A 15,328-nucleotide genomic window follows, 5' to 3' on the forward strand; every position below is an offset into this window, starting at 1 on the left:
TATCGTGTTTTCGCATCAATTTAACCCTCGAAGTTGCTCGATTGCATCATTGTATACCCTAAACTAACTTAAAACCTTGAATTATAAAGCCTAAACCCCAAATCACAACATCATAACCTCTAAATCATAAACCATAACTTAAGGTTTGTAATTTAGGGTTTTAAGTCGGGGATAGGATATAGAATAATACAATTGAGCAACTTCGAGGACTAAATTGATGCGAAAATACAATAGAGACAAAAGTGATAAATTGGATATACTACAAGGACAAAGGTGACCCTTAAACCTTATATTTTTTGTTATCATTACTTACATTTTCTATCGATTTTAACTTAATTTTATTTAATATAATAAATTTAATTCAAATGGATAGAATAGGTAAGTATGAGAACTAAATAAATGATTATACTAATTGTTAACATTCCTTCAAATATCAATGGGTTGGTGGTTTGATTGACATCATTTAAATAGTTAAGTAGCATAATTAACAAAAGTTAAAGGAATTAAAGAGAGGAGTTAATCTGATCCGTTAAAAAGGAAGGGCAAACTACAAATTATGTACTTAAACTATTACTTATGTTCTATTTTGGTACCCAAACTTTATTTTTTAAATCATACCTAATGTGTAGTTTAAGTTTCATTTTGGTACCCACCATTAAAAATTAACAATGATTTTGACATGTTCCATAAGGTAATACACGTCATCATTGAAAAATAAAAAATATCATATCGACAATTCTATTAATTTTCTAACGGCGTGGTATCAAATCGAAATATAAACTAAATGTTAGGTATGATTTAAAAAAAAAATTAGACACCAAAATGTAACAAAAGTAATAGTTTAGGTAGTAAAAAATATTTTGCCCAAAAAAAGTAAACTATATGAATGGTCCTTATGATTTCTATTTGTCTGATTTTAGTCATTGATTCAATAAAGAGTGGTTTCAGTATTTTATGTTATTGGTTCGTTTGATTTTGGTTACTCTGTCATTAACTCTCGTTAACCCATTAACAGAAGTTTAAATTTATAATTAAAAATAAAAAATAATTCAAAAAACAATTCGCGCCCATTACTCCTCCCCTCCTCGTAGTGTGAATGATTTAATGGGAGGAGGAAGAAGAAAAAAGAATATGAATTATTTTTTAATTATCAACTCAAATTTTCTTGTGTTAACTGAAGTTAATAGTCAAGTGACCAAAATCGATCGTATTGATAATGTAAAGGACTAAAACTATTTTTTGAATTGCTGATCAAAATTTGACGGATCAAAAAATATAAGGACTATCTGTATAGTTTAACCAAAAAAAAAGTAACCCCTAGTTGAAGCTGTAACATGTTACAAAAAAAAGGATGAAAACCAAACATCAGAATCAAAAAGAAGAAGAAATCCTATCTGAAAGCTCAATCAATGGCTGTTTCCAAACTAGAACTCAGAGCTCTCGGAAACACGGGCCTGAAGCTCAGCACCGTCGGCTTCGGCGCTTCCCCGCTCGGCAGCGTTTTCGGTCCCGTCTCCGAAAGCGACGCCGTCGCTTCCGTCCGCGAAGCCTTCCGGCTCGGAATCAACTTCTTCGACACCTCCCCGTAATTCCAAATTTCTTCACTTCAACTAATTGTGGCATTTTTTGTGTTTAATTTGATGAATTATATACAGTTTGTGGTTAATTTGAAGGTATTATGGTGCGACATTGTCAGAGAAGATGCTTGGCAAGGGACTCAAAGCTCTTGGAGTTCCTAGAAATGAATATATTGTTTCCACGAAATGTGGGAGATATCGTGAAGGTTTCGATTTCGGTGCGGAGAGAGTAACGGAAAGCATCGATGAAAGCTTGGAAAGGTTGCAGCTTGATTATGTTGATATATTTCAATGCCATGACATCGAATTCGGCTCTCTCGGCCAGGTTCTTATTTAACTAATTAGATGTTTCAATATCATTTTCACTACTAGTATAATTGGATGCACAATTTTTGCTAGGAAGAATGTGTTTGCCTTGCAAGCCTGATATGAAAGGGTTAATTTGGTTCGGTTTGTATGTGGTAACAGATTGTGAACGAGACAATCCCGGCGCTTCAAAAGCTTAAGGAAGCCGGGAAAATTCGTTTCATCGGTATCACGGGATTGCCATTGGACATTTTTACTTACGTGCTCGATAGGGTTCCACCAGGCACAGTCGATGTGGTATTGTCTTACTGCCATTATAGCATCAATGATTCAACACTGGAGGATTTATTGCCTTATTTGAAGACCAAAGGTGTTGGGGTAATCAGTGCATCTCCACTTGCCATGGGACTTCTTACTGAGTTTGGTCCACCAGAGTGGCATCCAGCATCACCCGAACTCAAGGTGAGACTTTTATCTTCCTCCGATAAGATAAAATAAGATAAGACTACCTGTTGGATGTAATTGATTTGTAAATAATTGTCTTTTACCCGAAAAAGTTTTTCTCAGAACATGTTTTTGTAACCTCCTTAAGGCATTATTGTTGCAAATTACCCGGACTAAGATTTTTTTGGGACCAACACAAATCTTCAGTTGTAGGACTGTGTACTAAAGAGATTATATATCTGGGTTTTTGCTCCGTTCGGCTCTAGCTACAAAATGGTTCATTGTCACGACAACACATCTAATATTAAATACTTTGAAATCATATTCCACCATGAACTCACATCATCTATTTAATATGTCATTTCCATAGTCCGTGTGCTTGAATATATATCTTTCATGTCTTTGTAACCTTTCTCCAGTCTGCCTGCCAAGATGCTGCTGTCTATTGTAAAGAGAAAGGGAAGAATATTTCGAAGTTAGCTATGCAATACAGCTTGTCAAATAAAGATATTTCATCGGTGCTGGTTGGCATGAACTCTGTTAAACAGGTTCTTATCCATCGTTTTACTTAAATATCGTCTTTTTTTGTGCCCGATAATGGAATTTTCTTACTCAATCTTCAAACCTTTAACTGTTAGTAATGTCTGGCTCGTGAATAATTAGGTTGAAGAGAATGTTGCTGCTGCGACAGAACTTGCGCTGTTCGGGAAAGATCACGAAACTTTAGCCGAAGTCGAAGCAATCCTGAAACCTGTGAAGAATCAGACTTGGCCGAGCGGAATTCAACGAAGCTGACCAACAACATCCAGCCGTATTTCTATTATTGTAATGCATATATTCCCCAACATCGGTTATTGAGTCATTGTAATGGGATCATGGGGATACTAGTATTTAGATGCTATTTCCATCCCTGTAGGATGGATGCTGCCCAGGTAAACTTCCTACTGTCTGTCTGATGAGTATGATTGAAGCAATAAGTGAGTCTATCTCATTCAATACATGTAGTATTGTGTTTTGACTGTTAGTCGAGTCTCATTCAAACATGTATTACTATTAGCTTGGCGAAAACAATGATTTTACAATGTATTAATAAATACCATTGGTTACAGCAAAGTAAGTGAAGTTGCATTTAATCATTTAACCATTCAACAAAATCCTTCATGTTTTTGTTAGACCCACCGGTTTCCCTGATGCTGTTCATGAGAATTTCCTTGAGTGCCATGGACGTTGTTTTGTACTTATCAATGCCCACCACCTGTTCGACCTTATTCCTGATCTCGTCCCTCCTAATGATCCCTCTCCCATCTCTTTCCAAACCCAACCCAACACCCCAATACTCACAAATATAGGATTGGTTGAAGAACTGGTCCGCAAAGTAAGGCCAGCACAAGAACGGGACGCCATTGCTTAAACCTTCAATCGTGGAGTTCCAACCACAATGGCTTATGAAGCATGCAATGGAGGGATGTGAAAGAATTTTTTGCTGATTTGCCCAATCCACCATTTGGCCTCTACCGGCGATTCTCTCTTGAAACCCCTCTGGGTATGCATTGTTCATGTCTGATTGAACCACCCAAATGAATGGTCTGCTAGTGAGTTCGAGCCCAAGAGCGAGCTCTTGCAATTGGGCGGCGTCGAAGATTGTGAAACTGCCGAATGCAACGTAGATGACTGATTGTGGTGCCTGTTGGTTCAGCCATTTCAGGTAACTTGAATCTGAATCATCTGGTTTTGAGTTTTGTGGTGCCAAAAATGGGCCTATGGGTTTGATATTGGGAGCCATTGCGAATGCTGCGGGCTCGAGTTCGTAGCTCGAGTTGCATAGCAACCAATCCGTTAACTTGATGGATTCGTTGTTTCTGATCATGAGTTCGAAGATGTTTCTTTGTGCATCGATGTTGCCAATGCAAGCCCACACAAAGTTCTTTGTGTTCATAGGGGGCATATCTGGTGATAACTTGATCGTCTGACTTTTAACTGGTGTTCCTGCAAAGAAAATCTCTGCCATTAACAATGGTTGACAATTGAACATATAGAGATGAAGGAAACTCACCATCTTGATCAATAACTCCATCAGCGATCAACTTCGGGATGCTAAATCCCAACACCAAGAGTGCAGCAGCAGCTGGACAAAAAGCTGCTCGTTTGATGCCGTGTTTTTCCGCAATTTCCAGAGCCCAACCTATGCTCTGATCTGCAATCACACAATTTATCCTCCTCTCTGATCCATTAATGTCTTCAATAAGCTCCTCTACTTTCCCTGGCATGGTCTGCAATATTGCTCGAGATATCTTCCCCGGCTGCTTCCTTTCCTCCTCCGAACCGAGCCCATCTGGAACCGAAACGAGGTGAATCCCATCACCTACATCTTCTTTCAATGCCAATATATCCATGACACTTTGATGATTAAACTCCATGTTAACAAATGTGATTTGGAAGCCATGTTTGAGCAAACATGATGAAAGCTCCATGAGTGGGATTACATGGCCATGTGCTGGGTATGGAATCACCATGACATGTGAGTTTTCCATGCTCTTTCTTTGATGCATGAAATCAGTTTTCCATTAGAAATTTATGTTAATGAGATGGAGGAAATAGCCATTGTCTTTTTCATGTTGTTGTTAGTGAATGGAATCTATACTTATTCATTGTTAACTTCAAAGTGATGCATTGTTTAGGTGGATTATTGATCGCATTTTGTTTGCATCGACCTACTGATGATGCTGACCTTTTTGAATTCTTGTGGATTTATATATATCAAATGCTTTTAGTGAGGGACCTCATTTTTTGGTCCCCTATTAGTTTAAATCTTATAATTTAAGCCTTGTCTCATAATTTATAGGTAATTCTTAATAGGTCCCTAACCTTTTGAAATTGGGCAATTTAACCCCTCCCAATATTTGATCATGGCTTTGTCCATGGTTTTATTACTTGTAATCTGATGACATTAAATATTTTTAGGTAAACAAATGGTCCCCGAGTATAAGATATTGTTTTATTAGGTCCCTTGACCATTAAAGGTTTTAAAATGATCCTATGACTATAAAGTGTTGCTTTGTTGAATCCCTTGACTATTGGAAGTTACAAAACGATCATCCTATTATTTATTATGTTTTAAACTCGTCTTTTTCCATTTTAAAAAATTAACGACATTCAAAGCTGAATGTTAATCTACTAACTGTGATAAGATAAAATATAATCCTAAAATCTTAAACAACTATCATATTTAAATCATTATGTTAATGTTCAATTCAAACGATTGTACTGTTTAACTAAAAAAATGAGTTTAAAACATAATAAATAGTTAGATAATCACTTTAAAAGTTTTAACAATAAAGAGACTCAACAAAACAACACTTTATAATCAGATGATCATTTTAAAACTTTTAATAGTCAAAGGATTTAATAAAACAATATCTTATAGTTAGGGAACCATTTGTATACTTCACCCATATTTGCTATCTTGTCTATTCTTTTACAAATTACTTTAATCACTCGGTTAATATTGATTTACTGTTTTAGTAACCAAATTACTTCTTTCACAAATTCATCACTAACATTACATTTCATTCCAATTTGATCACCTATCGTTAAAATTCTATCAAGTTTTAACAGAGACGATGGCACAGCCTGGTATAATAACAGTTTCAAACCCAAAACTTATACATTCCACCAATTTAATCCTCATTTAAAATAAGGGTAAACTACACCAGATATCACCAAACTTTAGACACTATATCGTTTATACACATCATCTCGATAGAAAATTACAAATACAATAACATTTGAGTGAGATGAGAAACGAGAAGTTAAATAATTGTGACTAATTACCATGGATGAAAGGGGGTAAAATTAAAGACTTTAAAAATCAAGAAAACATTGATCCCTTGTATCTTTGTTTACATATCTTAAAGTTTGCAGAACAAAATCGGTTGCCATTTGACACAATGACAATCATCCTTTAATGGATAAACATCACACTTATTACCCGATTTCACCCGCTCCGATCTCGGCCTTGAACTCGAGTTTGAACTCCCGATTTTACCTCAATGGATAGAGATGTCCGAGGAGATACGGAGCTGTGCACCAGCCCCACCGCTCACCACACAGTCACCCTTCCACCAATCTGCACATAATACCTAAAAATGCAGCCAGGCCACGACATGAATGGGGGATTTTATATATGTTTGTTTGTAGAGTACATCAAAAGAATTATGCAACAAAGATTAGGATCGTACCTTGTTTTTGTGTGTATCAATGATAGCAAGAGGAAACTGTCGCATGAAAAGAGTATTTATCAAAAAAGATATCCAGATAAACAAGTGGTGGCATCTGGTTTGGCATGTAATATATAGCTAAAAATTGTGAGAATAAAGAGAATACAATACGGTACCACTGTTCTTAGATCCCACAACATAACTTTCCCATCATAGGATGATGAAAGTAAATGAAAAGATGACCAACTGTGCCACTTGCAAGCCGAAATCCAAGAACTATGTGAAGAGAACTGAAACACGGGTGCAGATGTTCCTTCAAAAGTAGATAAGTTTAAAGTGAGATGCAAGGTTCAACGGTTGTGTGTCTCTATGTGCAACAATTGGGTGAGAAAGAGAGGAAGAAGAAAAGTATAATATTATAGACAGAATTAAGAAAAATGGACCAGGCTTCCGAGGATCCCATATTCTAAGAACTGGATCCGAACCACCAGCAGCAACAAGAGCAGATCCTTCAGATCCGACATCAATGCAGTTAAGGACCTTGTCACAGACCTGTGCATGAGAGAGGATAGTACATTCAAACTTTGGGGGAAAATTGTTTTATGCCTTAAACTTTCTAAATACTAAAAGCAACGATTGCTAAAATTTCAACCATAAGTTTTAAAAAGTTAAGTTTGCAAAATTTCAAGAAAAAAGGGGTAAAAGGGATGCAATTGATGAAAAAGAATATGAAAGCAAAAGAGGAATTGAGTTGGGGAAGTGAGGAAAACGAAAAACAACCTAAGAAGAAATAGTATTTCCATCCTTCTTTTTGTTTTTATTTTTCAGATGAACAAAAATACTTTAAAATAGTACATTTAAGCACTAAAATATTTCAAAGACATGATAAAGGTGCATAAATATACTTCCCAAGATATAACTAGAATGCAAGTCCATGCAAATATAACCATAAATAGATGTAGAGAGGGAAAGATTCATACAATATCAGACAAATTCTTGCCCGTCTCAACATCCCATTTTTTAACTGAGTGATCCCATGATGCAGAATAAATTGTCTCGTGTTGAGGCCAAACCACACAGGACACGCACTGTGTATGGCCCACAATTGTAGACACTGCCTCTCCCTGCACAAAACATGAAGGATGTAGAAGAAAAAGGTGGAAAATTAAAATTTTATATCAGACAAGAAAACACACATAAATATGTAACATTCTTTTGAATGAAATTGTTGTCATAAAAATTTTGGAGGCATCAAAAACTAACGATAATGATCAAAAGACATCCAAATTCTACCATTTCAAGAGCGAGCAAGGACCACACTGGAGATAAACAAAAAGGTGTTAAACTTATCAATCATCGCTGAAAAGTAAATGTCCTAGTTTTGCTTGCAAAGAGTTTTGACAAAGCAAGGAAATTGCTCAATGAACTTCCTATGCATGATGGTAAACAAATCAGCTACTAGAAAATCAAAATGGAGGACCAAATGAAAAGGATGAAATACCTCTAATTGAGATTCTTCAATTTCATTATTCACTTTCCTTTTCTTGATCGACACCATATCCCCATCTATATCAGTGTCATTTGTACGCCATAAATTGATGGTGCAATCCCAAGAACCCGAGCAAATCTATATAAAGTAAAGAGACAATGGCAAGAACCCTGATGTTAGAAATTAACATTCACAGTACAATAGAGACAAAAAAGCTAGCCTATACCATGTCTCCCGAAGTCTTCGCTGCAACACTGTGCACAGATGCATTATGCCCACGCAATATCTTGAATGCTCTTAGCCTTGCAGGTTGGTCACTAGAGTCCTCCGCATTAAACTTTTACGGGAATAATTGTATCAATTAGTACTAAATTTTCCACTTCGAAACAAACTCATTTTCCATAATTACCTGCCAAAGCCTCACGGTTTGGTCTTTTGAAGCAGTGGCTACCATTGAACTACCTATCCCTGCATATAGAGAAAGATTTAGGATTAGACCTAAAGAGACGCCACATAAAACTTTATTTCCTTTCCACCAAAACAGAAAGGATGATACATAGACTAAGCTTGGTGTCATCCACTAATATCAGAAGAAAGCAATAGCATGTATGATACATTTATTACATAAAAATGCTTGATCAATATCAAGAACTAAAATGTAAAGATGACCACTACTAGCCCTAACCTTCTGACTTGATGATGCTAACAGAAGAAACTGCACCACTGTGTCCTTCTAGTATATGTGTACACCATCCCGCTTGTTTCCATACCCTGAAGGAAATTCCATAGAAAAATAAAGACAACACGATTTCTGCCAATTGAACTCCTTTGAATGAGTCCCTAATGCAACAAAAAGAAAATAACACATAAATTTAAAAGTTAGAATCAGACAAGAAAAAGTCCATTTACCTTCCCAAACCATCATAGCAACCAGTTAAGATGAACCTGCATGACAATGTTTTTTAAGCAGCGATATGAAATAAGTGTAAAGACGACGTATTTGAAGTAATGTATGTAATCTTGCTTAATAAACAAGATCAACACCATATCAACAGTAATGCTACAGCAAATGCAAAATGAAGCACCTGTGTAATGTTTACATCTTGGATGGCTTACCTAGGGCAAGAACCATCCACTGCACTGACCCAATCATCATGCAGACAAGGTTCTTCCTCTTTTCGAGGGGCAGCAGCTCTTATGTATTCAATTTCCAAAGTTTTTTCCTGCAATAATTCATGCAAGAAATTAAAGGTTTGAAAAGGTTAACATAAATCTTCTCAAACTTTATACATCAGCAATTCTTTAGCATGAATACCCTCATTACAAGCATTTCCTGATAAGAAAGATGAAAATGATCATCCGGTTACATCACTAATTATAAAACTAACCAATTTTTTAAAAAAAATAACGTGATGGGTCACAGATAGATATAAGTAACATGTTTGATAAGGACTTAAATATAGTAATTGCACATTTCTCATTAGTTGTTTTCACAGATTCTTTTCCACCCACTTAAAACTCACACAAAGCAAATTGCAAACATAAAAAATATTAAAGATAGAAAAGTACGGCGGAAATGCCCTTGGCAAGAAGAAACTCCTCAAGCGGCATCCGAACAAGCTCTCCATCGATCAGGAAATCAAAAGGCTCGGTTTTCCACTCAGAATTCACTGCTCACAGCCACATAATTTCCAACTTAGTTACAGCAAGAAATACTAATTTAACCACTTCAACGAGACTACAAATTAAAAATTACCAAGAACAACTCAAAATTCCTAAAGAAACAACGAAACATTAAATTACCCAGAAATATACATACTCGTATTAGCTTGAATAATTAGTTTAATACATAAAATTACGAAAAAACAAGAAAAACCCAAATCAAATTACAACAAAAACAACTAACCTGAACACAGAAATCACCCCATGTTTATTTCTTGAGAAACAAAAAACCAACATTCCAAAATAAAAAGACAACAAAAACCGATCAGTGATCCCAATGGTTATATACGTAAAAAGGAACGAAAGATTACCAGCTTGAAGAAGCTTGTTAACAATGGAGGAAAGGCCCAAGCGATGGAGGTGAGAAGGGATGGCAATTGCTGTATTGGGAACTTTGTAAAGAGCTTTTAGCTTGGTCACGAATCTGACTTGGATCCTCCTTGAGTTGCCTTCATTGGGTTCGCTTACAATCTCCATTTTTGGTGGGGGATTTGTTCAATTTTGGAGAAAAAAAATAAGCATGTAAACAAAGCCCAAAGGTCTTTTTCATATAGGGTTAGTGGCGTAGTTATGTAAAGAGAGAGAGAAGAAGACTAGGTGAGGGTATATAAAAGACTTTTGGCATAATGATGAATTCAGTCCTTACATATCTTTGTCATTTCCAACTTTATTCCTTTTCTTGAATTAAATTTTAGGGTAAAGTGCACAAATGGTCCCCGGATATAGAGTACTTATTTATTAAGTCCTTCTACTATTAAAAGATACAAAATGGTCCTTAGACTATAGAGTATTGCTTTGTTGAGTCTCTCGACCATTCGAAATTATAAAATGGTCACTCGACTATTCATGATGTTCCAAACTCGTCATTTTTCGTTTAAAATGATAATGTTTTTAACTGAACGATAACATTTTGTGATAAAATATGATCCTAGAGTCTCAAACGACTATCATATTCCAATAATCATGTTAACATTCAGCTTAGACAACTGTCAATTTTTAACGAAAAATGACGAGTTTGGAACATAATAAATAGTCGGGTGGCCATTTTGTAACTTTTAATAGTCGAGGGACTCAACAGAATAACATTCTATAGTTAAAAGACATTTTATAACTTTTAATAGTCGAAGAACTTAATTAAGTAATATCTTATAATTAGTCATTCGACTATTCATTATGTTTCAAACTATTTATTTTTAAGCTAAACGTTGATAGATTCTATCATATTACAATCAACAAGTTAACGTTCACCACAAAATACCGTTAATTTTTTAACGGAAAAATACGAGTTTGGAACATAATGAATAGTCGGATGACCATTTTGTAACTTTTGATAGTCGAGGGATTCAACAAACCAACACTCTATAGTTAGAGGACAATTTTATAGCTTTTAATGGTTGGGAGACTTAATAAAACAATACCCTAATCGAGTAACCATTCATGTACTTTACCCTTCCATTTAAAAATCAAGATTTGAACTTTTGACATTATTTAACGAATTTAACATTTTATTCTGTTAAACTAACTTATTATCGATAAATAATCAAATATGGATCATAATATTGTTTTATTATGATAATTTCAAATAAGAATTATAATTTATAGATAAAATTGAAATATTCAAAAGATTAAGGATCAAGTTAGAAAAATAATCATAGTTTAAGGATATGTAATGCAATAACTCTTTTTGTAACACCCTACACCATTATGACACACACTTGACCAATAAGAGTGCCACATGGGACGACCGAAGTGGCTAACCAAATTTTTTCTTTAACATGCTTCCACACAAAAATATTTACTGGTAAATTTTCATAATAAAATAAATAACAATGTTTATACAAACAATTTATGCTCGGGAGCTCCCACAAAATAATTAGACAAAAACATACAATCCATCTTTTAAAACAAGTAATGACTCGAGTATACAAAACAAGAAATTTGAAAATACATACCCTCTAAAGGACTCAAGACGTATTCTGCTCTGGATCAGGTCTGGATCACTGCTGGTCAACAGGCTCCCCTATTGTTATTCACCTAATATGCTTAAGGAAACAAATTCCAAACGCTGAGCTAACTAGCACAATGCCACGCTAACAACTAAATTATACTAACAAATATCATTTATAACATGCTCAAATAACTGAATAAGAGTATGTTGAATCATGTTTTATAATATTTTGATATAACAAATTAAGGCAAAATGCTTTTAGACTTGATTGAATCTGTTCATAGTTTTAAAATAATTCAAAGTTTATTAAACTAGAATTTGAGCACAAAACGTTTTTTAGGTATGTAGTATCGATACTATTCTTACAATATCGATATTACATGAATAGTACTGATACCAAAGGTAAGAGAAGTATTGATACTCTCTAGGTAGTATCGATACTACCAGTTATTTTCCAAATATCTCAAATTCCATAATGCAAAATAAGTACCGATACTCAAAGGGGTACTGATACTACTTTACACAGTGGTATCGATACCATGAAGCATAGTATCAATACTGGTCAAGCCCAACGGTCTTTAACAACTAGTTTATTTAAATATTACAAAGGTAGTATCAATACTCATTAAAGAAGTATCGGTACTCATTAAAGGAGTATCGATACTCATTGTCTTAGGTAATTTTATTTTGCAGAAAATTAATCCCCAACGACTAGAAACGACCATAAACTCATTCCAACATATAAAAACAAGTTGAGGACACTTGAAGAAGGTTGGACAACACCTATCCAAGCAATCAAACACAAGAGAAGAGTTTTTCATTCTTATTTCACTTTCTCTTATAAATATCAGTGTTTTAAGCTCATTGTAATTCTTTTTATTGCTTTCTTGCGAGCTTATTTTTTGTAAACACCTTCCTTTAAGAGGTTTTATTGTTTACATCATTTTTTATTTTGTAAAGGGGATTGGTTATAGCTTAGCCTGTGAAAATCTGGGGAGTTGTAAATGTTATCATTTTAATCCTGAAAAAAGAAAAAAATAAATTAGTGAATTTGTTAGAAAACCTTAGTGAGAAGCTAAGGTAGTGGATGTAGACTTGGTTGAGAAGTCAAACCACTATAAATCTTTGTGCAAATTGTCTCATCTTTTTACTCATTACTCCCTATACTCAAAAAGCCAATTCACCCATTCTTGGCAAATTATTCGGTTGTTAATTTGAGCTTCATCGAATCTCAACAGAGTGTACAACGAAACTATCTAAATTTCAACATTAGTGAGTATCCTTGCGATACTCACTCTCTATGCTATGGTAGACATCATGGTGCGACTGAGGGATTTCTGCATCTCAGAGCTCACGCCCTTTAGTCTACCGAGGATGTGCCCCCCCAGAAAATCTGCATCGAACACCATACCCCCGACTAGTCCACCCCTTGCGAGTGTTGGACCTTGCGCCCTAGCTAGTCAGTTTTAAGGGCCTTGCGCCCTACCTAAGGATATATCCGGACTGAATCTATGCTTTCAACACCCTAAACTAAAGAAACTCAGGTGTCTAAATCGTTTTCCCAAGTATCAAACAATGCTAGATTTATTTGTCCCTATTTTAGTCTATTTCCACGTTCGATTTACATTTTATTATTGTTCTCACTTGTAGTCTTATTTGGGAGTAATTATAGAATTCTTGGGAAAACCTCACGTGTCTCTATAATTCTCCTTGATTAAAAGCCTAAAACATACATTTGGTATCTATATTGGCCTTATAGTATAGATACTAACTCTGTAGTATCACTACCCTACTTTAGGTATCAATACCCATATAAATATTTCATTCATTGTAATCAAACTTTAAACACCTTCTCTAACACTTATTCTAAAGTTTTACACCTATTTGATCCCATTTATGGTCATACTATGGGTCTAGGGTCTCCCGACCAACGTTTTGAACCATTTTGACATTTTGGGTAGGGGTTTTGAAACCTCTGGGGGTTTAAAACCCCTTTAGCATAATTTTATTCTGGACAAAGGGTTTTGATACCAGCCCAGGGGTTTCGAAACCTATGTTGCAGATTTCACTTTTTCACCCGATAAAACTCTCCAACACACTCTCAAAGTCCTAATTTCCTACCTTGAGGTTTCCAAATTCTTATTAAAGTTTTATGTGATCATAAGAGTCCAAAATAAGGCTTTATAACATGCTAATAACACCAAAAATACAAAAATCACCATGAAAATCATCTTATCATGCTTTATCTAACTTTCAAGCTAATACTACTTCCTTCATAACCCACAATAAGTATAAAAGAGTTGTAAGTGTGGATACCTTGTGTTCTTGGCTAAATGCAAAGCCTCACTCTAATGGAGCTTTCTCTTTTCTTTTGGCTTTTGAAGTTTCTCCTACTTCTTTCACTATTCAATGTTAAGAAAATGAAATTCTAAGTGAACCAAAATGATGCAAATAAGAGTGTAAACACTTTTTAAAACTTAAAGTTATCAAAGAAACTTGAAATCAAAGGTTTCTATTGAGCCTCCCCAAAAACCCATTTTTGAAATTATGGTAAAAACTTATAAAATGAGGCTTAAATTAAAGCTTGAAGAATGATGATTCAAAACCTCACATTGGTTAACCATAAGCAAATGAAATGCTTAGAAAACAAGATAGAATTGAGATGGAAGATGAAGAGAAATGGAAAATGCTAGAAAGAAGAAAGATAAGAGTATTTAGTAAGATTTTAGGGGCTTTGGTTCACGTGAATCTAATATAAAATGAGGGGGAAATTTTCATCTTTAACAAATTAGGTAAACTACACTTTAGGTCCCTTATACTTTTAACCCTAATAATTTTCACCACCTTCCATAAACCTCTTGGGCGAACTCAGCCCAATTCACATTAAACTTGGTCCAAACCATCCTAATACATCTTTTGGGCTCTAAAATGGGTCTTGGGTTGACCTGAACTATTAACCCGGGTTTTGGGGCATTACAACTCTCCCCTCCTGAAGAAATTTATTCCTCGAAATTTTACCTAGGTAGAAAAAAAGTGGATACTGGAGCTGCATGTCTTCTTCAATTTCCCAAGTGGCTTCCTGAACTCCATGATTCCTCCAAAGCACCTTTAGTTAGGGAATTTTCTTGTTCAACTCTTTCACCTCCCTAGCTAGGATTTTAATCGACTCCTCTTCGTAGGTCATGTCGGGGCCCAACTCAACCTGCTCCAAGGGTAGGATATGTGATGGATTTGAGAGATATCTTTGAAGTATAGACACATAGAACACATTATATTGCGTTTCAACTTTGGGCGAAGGGCCAAACTATAAGCCACTGGTTTGACTCTCTCAATCACCTCGTAAGGACCGATAAAACGTGGAGTCAACTTGCTTTTTCGCCCAAACCGTAGTACTTTCTTCCAATGATACACCTTAAGAAATACCTTGTCTCCCACGGCAAACTCAATTTCTTTCCGTTTCAAATTTGCATAAGACTTTTGCCTATTCGACTCATCATTCAGTCTATTCTGAATTATCCTGGCTTTTTCTTTGGTTTCACGGATTAAATCTGGTCCCATTATCTTTCTTTCACTAAGGTCAGTCCAATATAGGGAAATTATGCACTTTCGCCCATACAAAGTTCAT

General features: G+C 35.2%; 3 protein-coding genes across 5 annotated transcripts; 1 reads left to right on the plus strand and 2 right to left on the minus strand.

Moving 5' to 3' along the window:
• Positions 1-1,378: 1,378 nt before the first annotated feature.
• Positions 1,379-10,612, plus strand: LOC120209732 (L-galactose dehydrogenase-like). Of its 3 annotated transcripts, none has more exons than XR_005524433.1 (6): positions 1,379-1,585; positions 1,674-1,902; positions 2,046-2,345; positions 2,747-2,875; positions 2,991-3,184; positions 3,268-3,383. XR_005524433.1 is itself a non-coding variant. In XM_039208661.1 (6 exons), exons 1-5 carry the CDS (start codon positions 1,410-1,412, stop codon positions 3,120-3,122), a joined length of 966 nt encoding a protein of 321 aa, XP_039064592.1. In that variant the 5' UTR covers positions 1,379-1,409; the 3' UTR covers positions 3,123-3,155; positions 10,592-10,612. The 3 variants fall into 3 exon arrangements, 1 of the variants encoding a protein (XP_039064592.1); XR_005524432.1 differs by having other exon boundaries at positions 2,991-3,180; positions 3,235-3,325; XM_039208661.1 differs by lacking the exon at positions 3,268-3,383 and adding an exon at positions 10,592-10,612 and having other exon boundaries at positions 2,991-3,155.
• Positions 3,388-4,879, minus strand: LOC120209727 (UDP-glycosyltransferase 83A1-like). Its single transcript, XM_039208658.1, has 2 exons — positions 4,381-4,879; positions 3,388-4,313 (listed from the first exon to the last, which is right to left on the minus strand). The coding sequence occupies exons 1-2, from the start codon at positions 4,874-4,876 to the stop codon at positions 3,457-3,459; spliced, it is 1,353 nt and encodes a 450-aa protein (XP_039064589.1). The 5' UTR covers positions 4,877-4,879; the 3' UTR covers positions 3,388-3,456.
• Positions 6,171-10,297, minus strand: LOC120209728 (ribosome biogenesis protein WDR12 homolog). The gene is made up of 13 exons (XM_039208659.1): positions 10,067-10,297; positions 9,603-9,703; positions 9,150-9,256; positions 8,943-8,978; positions 8,719-8,804; positions 8,443-8,501; positions 8,260-8,370; positions 8,046-8,171; positions 7,525-7,668; positions 6,988-7,096; positions 6,721-6,857; positions 6,566-6,601; positions 6,171-6,466 (listed from the first exon to the last, which is right to left on the minus strand). The coding sequence occupies exons 1-13, from the start codon at positions 10,230-10,232 to the stop codon at positions 6,374-6,376; spliced, it is 1,311 nt and encodes a 436-aa protein (XP_039064590.1). The 5' UTR covers positions 10,233-10,297; the 3' UTR covers positions 6,171-6,373.
• Positions 10,613-15,328: the final 4,716 nt, after the last annotated feature.

The sequence above is a fragment of the Hibiscus syriacus genome, unplaced genomic scaffold (genome assembly GCF_006381635.1).
Source record: "Hibiscus syriacus cultivar Baekdansim isolate YM2019G1 unplaced genomic scaffold, ASM638163v2 tig00020022_pilon, whole genome shotgun sequence".
NCBI classification, from domain to species: Eukaryota; Viridiplantae; Streptophyta; class Magnoliopsida; order Malvales; family Malvaceae; genus Hibiscus; species Hibiscus syriacus.

Excerpts from the sequence above, each read along its gene's own strand:
- LOC120209728 (XM_039208659.1), bottom strand. The coding sequence starts at position 10,232 with ATGGAGATTGTAAGCGAACCCAATGAAGGCAACTCAAGGAGGATCCAA. Across the intron at positions 8,805-8,942 it reads TGCTATGATGGTTTGGGAAG|GGTATGGAAACAAGCGGGAT; the intron begins GTAAATGGACTT and ends AATTTCCTTCAG. Across the intron at positions 8,172-8,259 it reads CGAAGACTTCGGGAGACATG|ATTTGCTCGGGTTCTTGGGA; the intron begins GTATAGGCTAGC and ends TACTTTATATAG.
- LOC120209727 (XM_039208658.1), bottom strand. The coding sequence starts at position 4,876 with ATGCATCAAAGAAAGAGCATGGAAAACTCACATGTCATGGTGATTCCA. Across the intron at positions 4,314-4,380 it reads TGGAGTTATTGATCAAGATG|GAACACCAGTTAAAAGTCAG; the intron begins GTGAGTTTCCTT and ends TTTTCTTTGCAG.
- LOC120209732 (XM_039208661.1), top strand. The coding sequence starts at position 1,410 with ATGGCTGTTTCCAAACTAGAACTCAGAGCTCTCGGAAACACGGGCCTG. Across the intron at positions 1,903-2,045 it reads AATTCGGCTCTCTCGGCCAG|ATTGTGAACGAGACAATCCC; the intron begins GTTCTTATTTAA and ends ATGTGGTAACAG. Across the intron at positions 2,876-2,990 it reads GCATGAACTCTGTTAAACAG|GTTGAAGAGAATGTTGCTGC; the intron begins GTTCTTATCCAT and ends GTGAATAATTAG.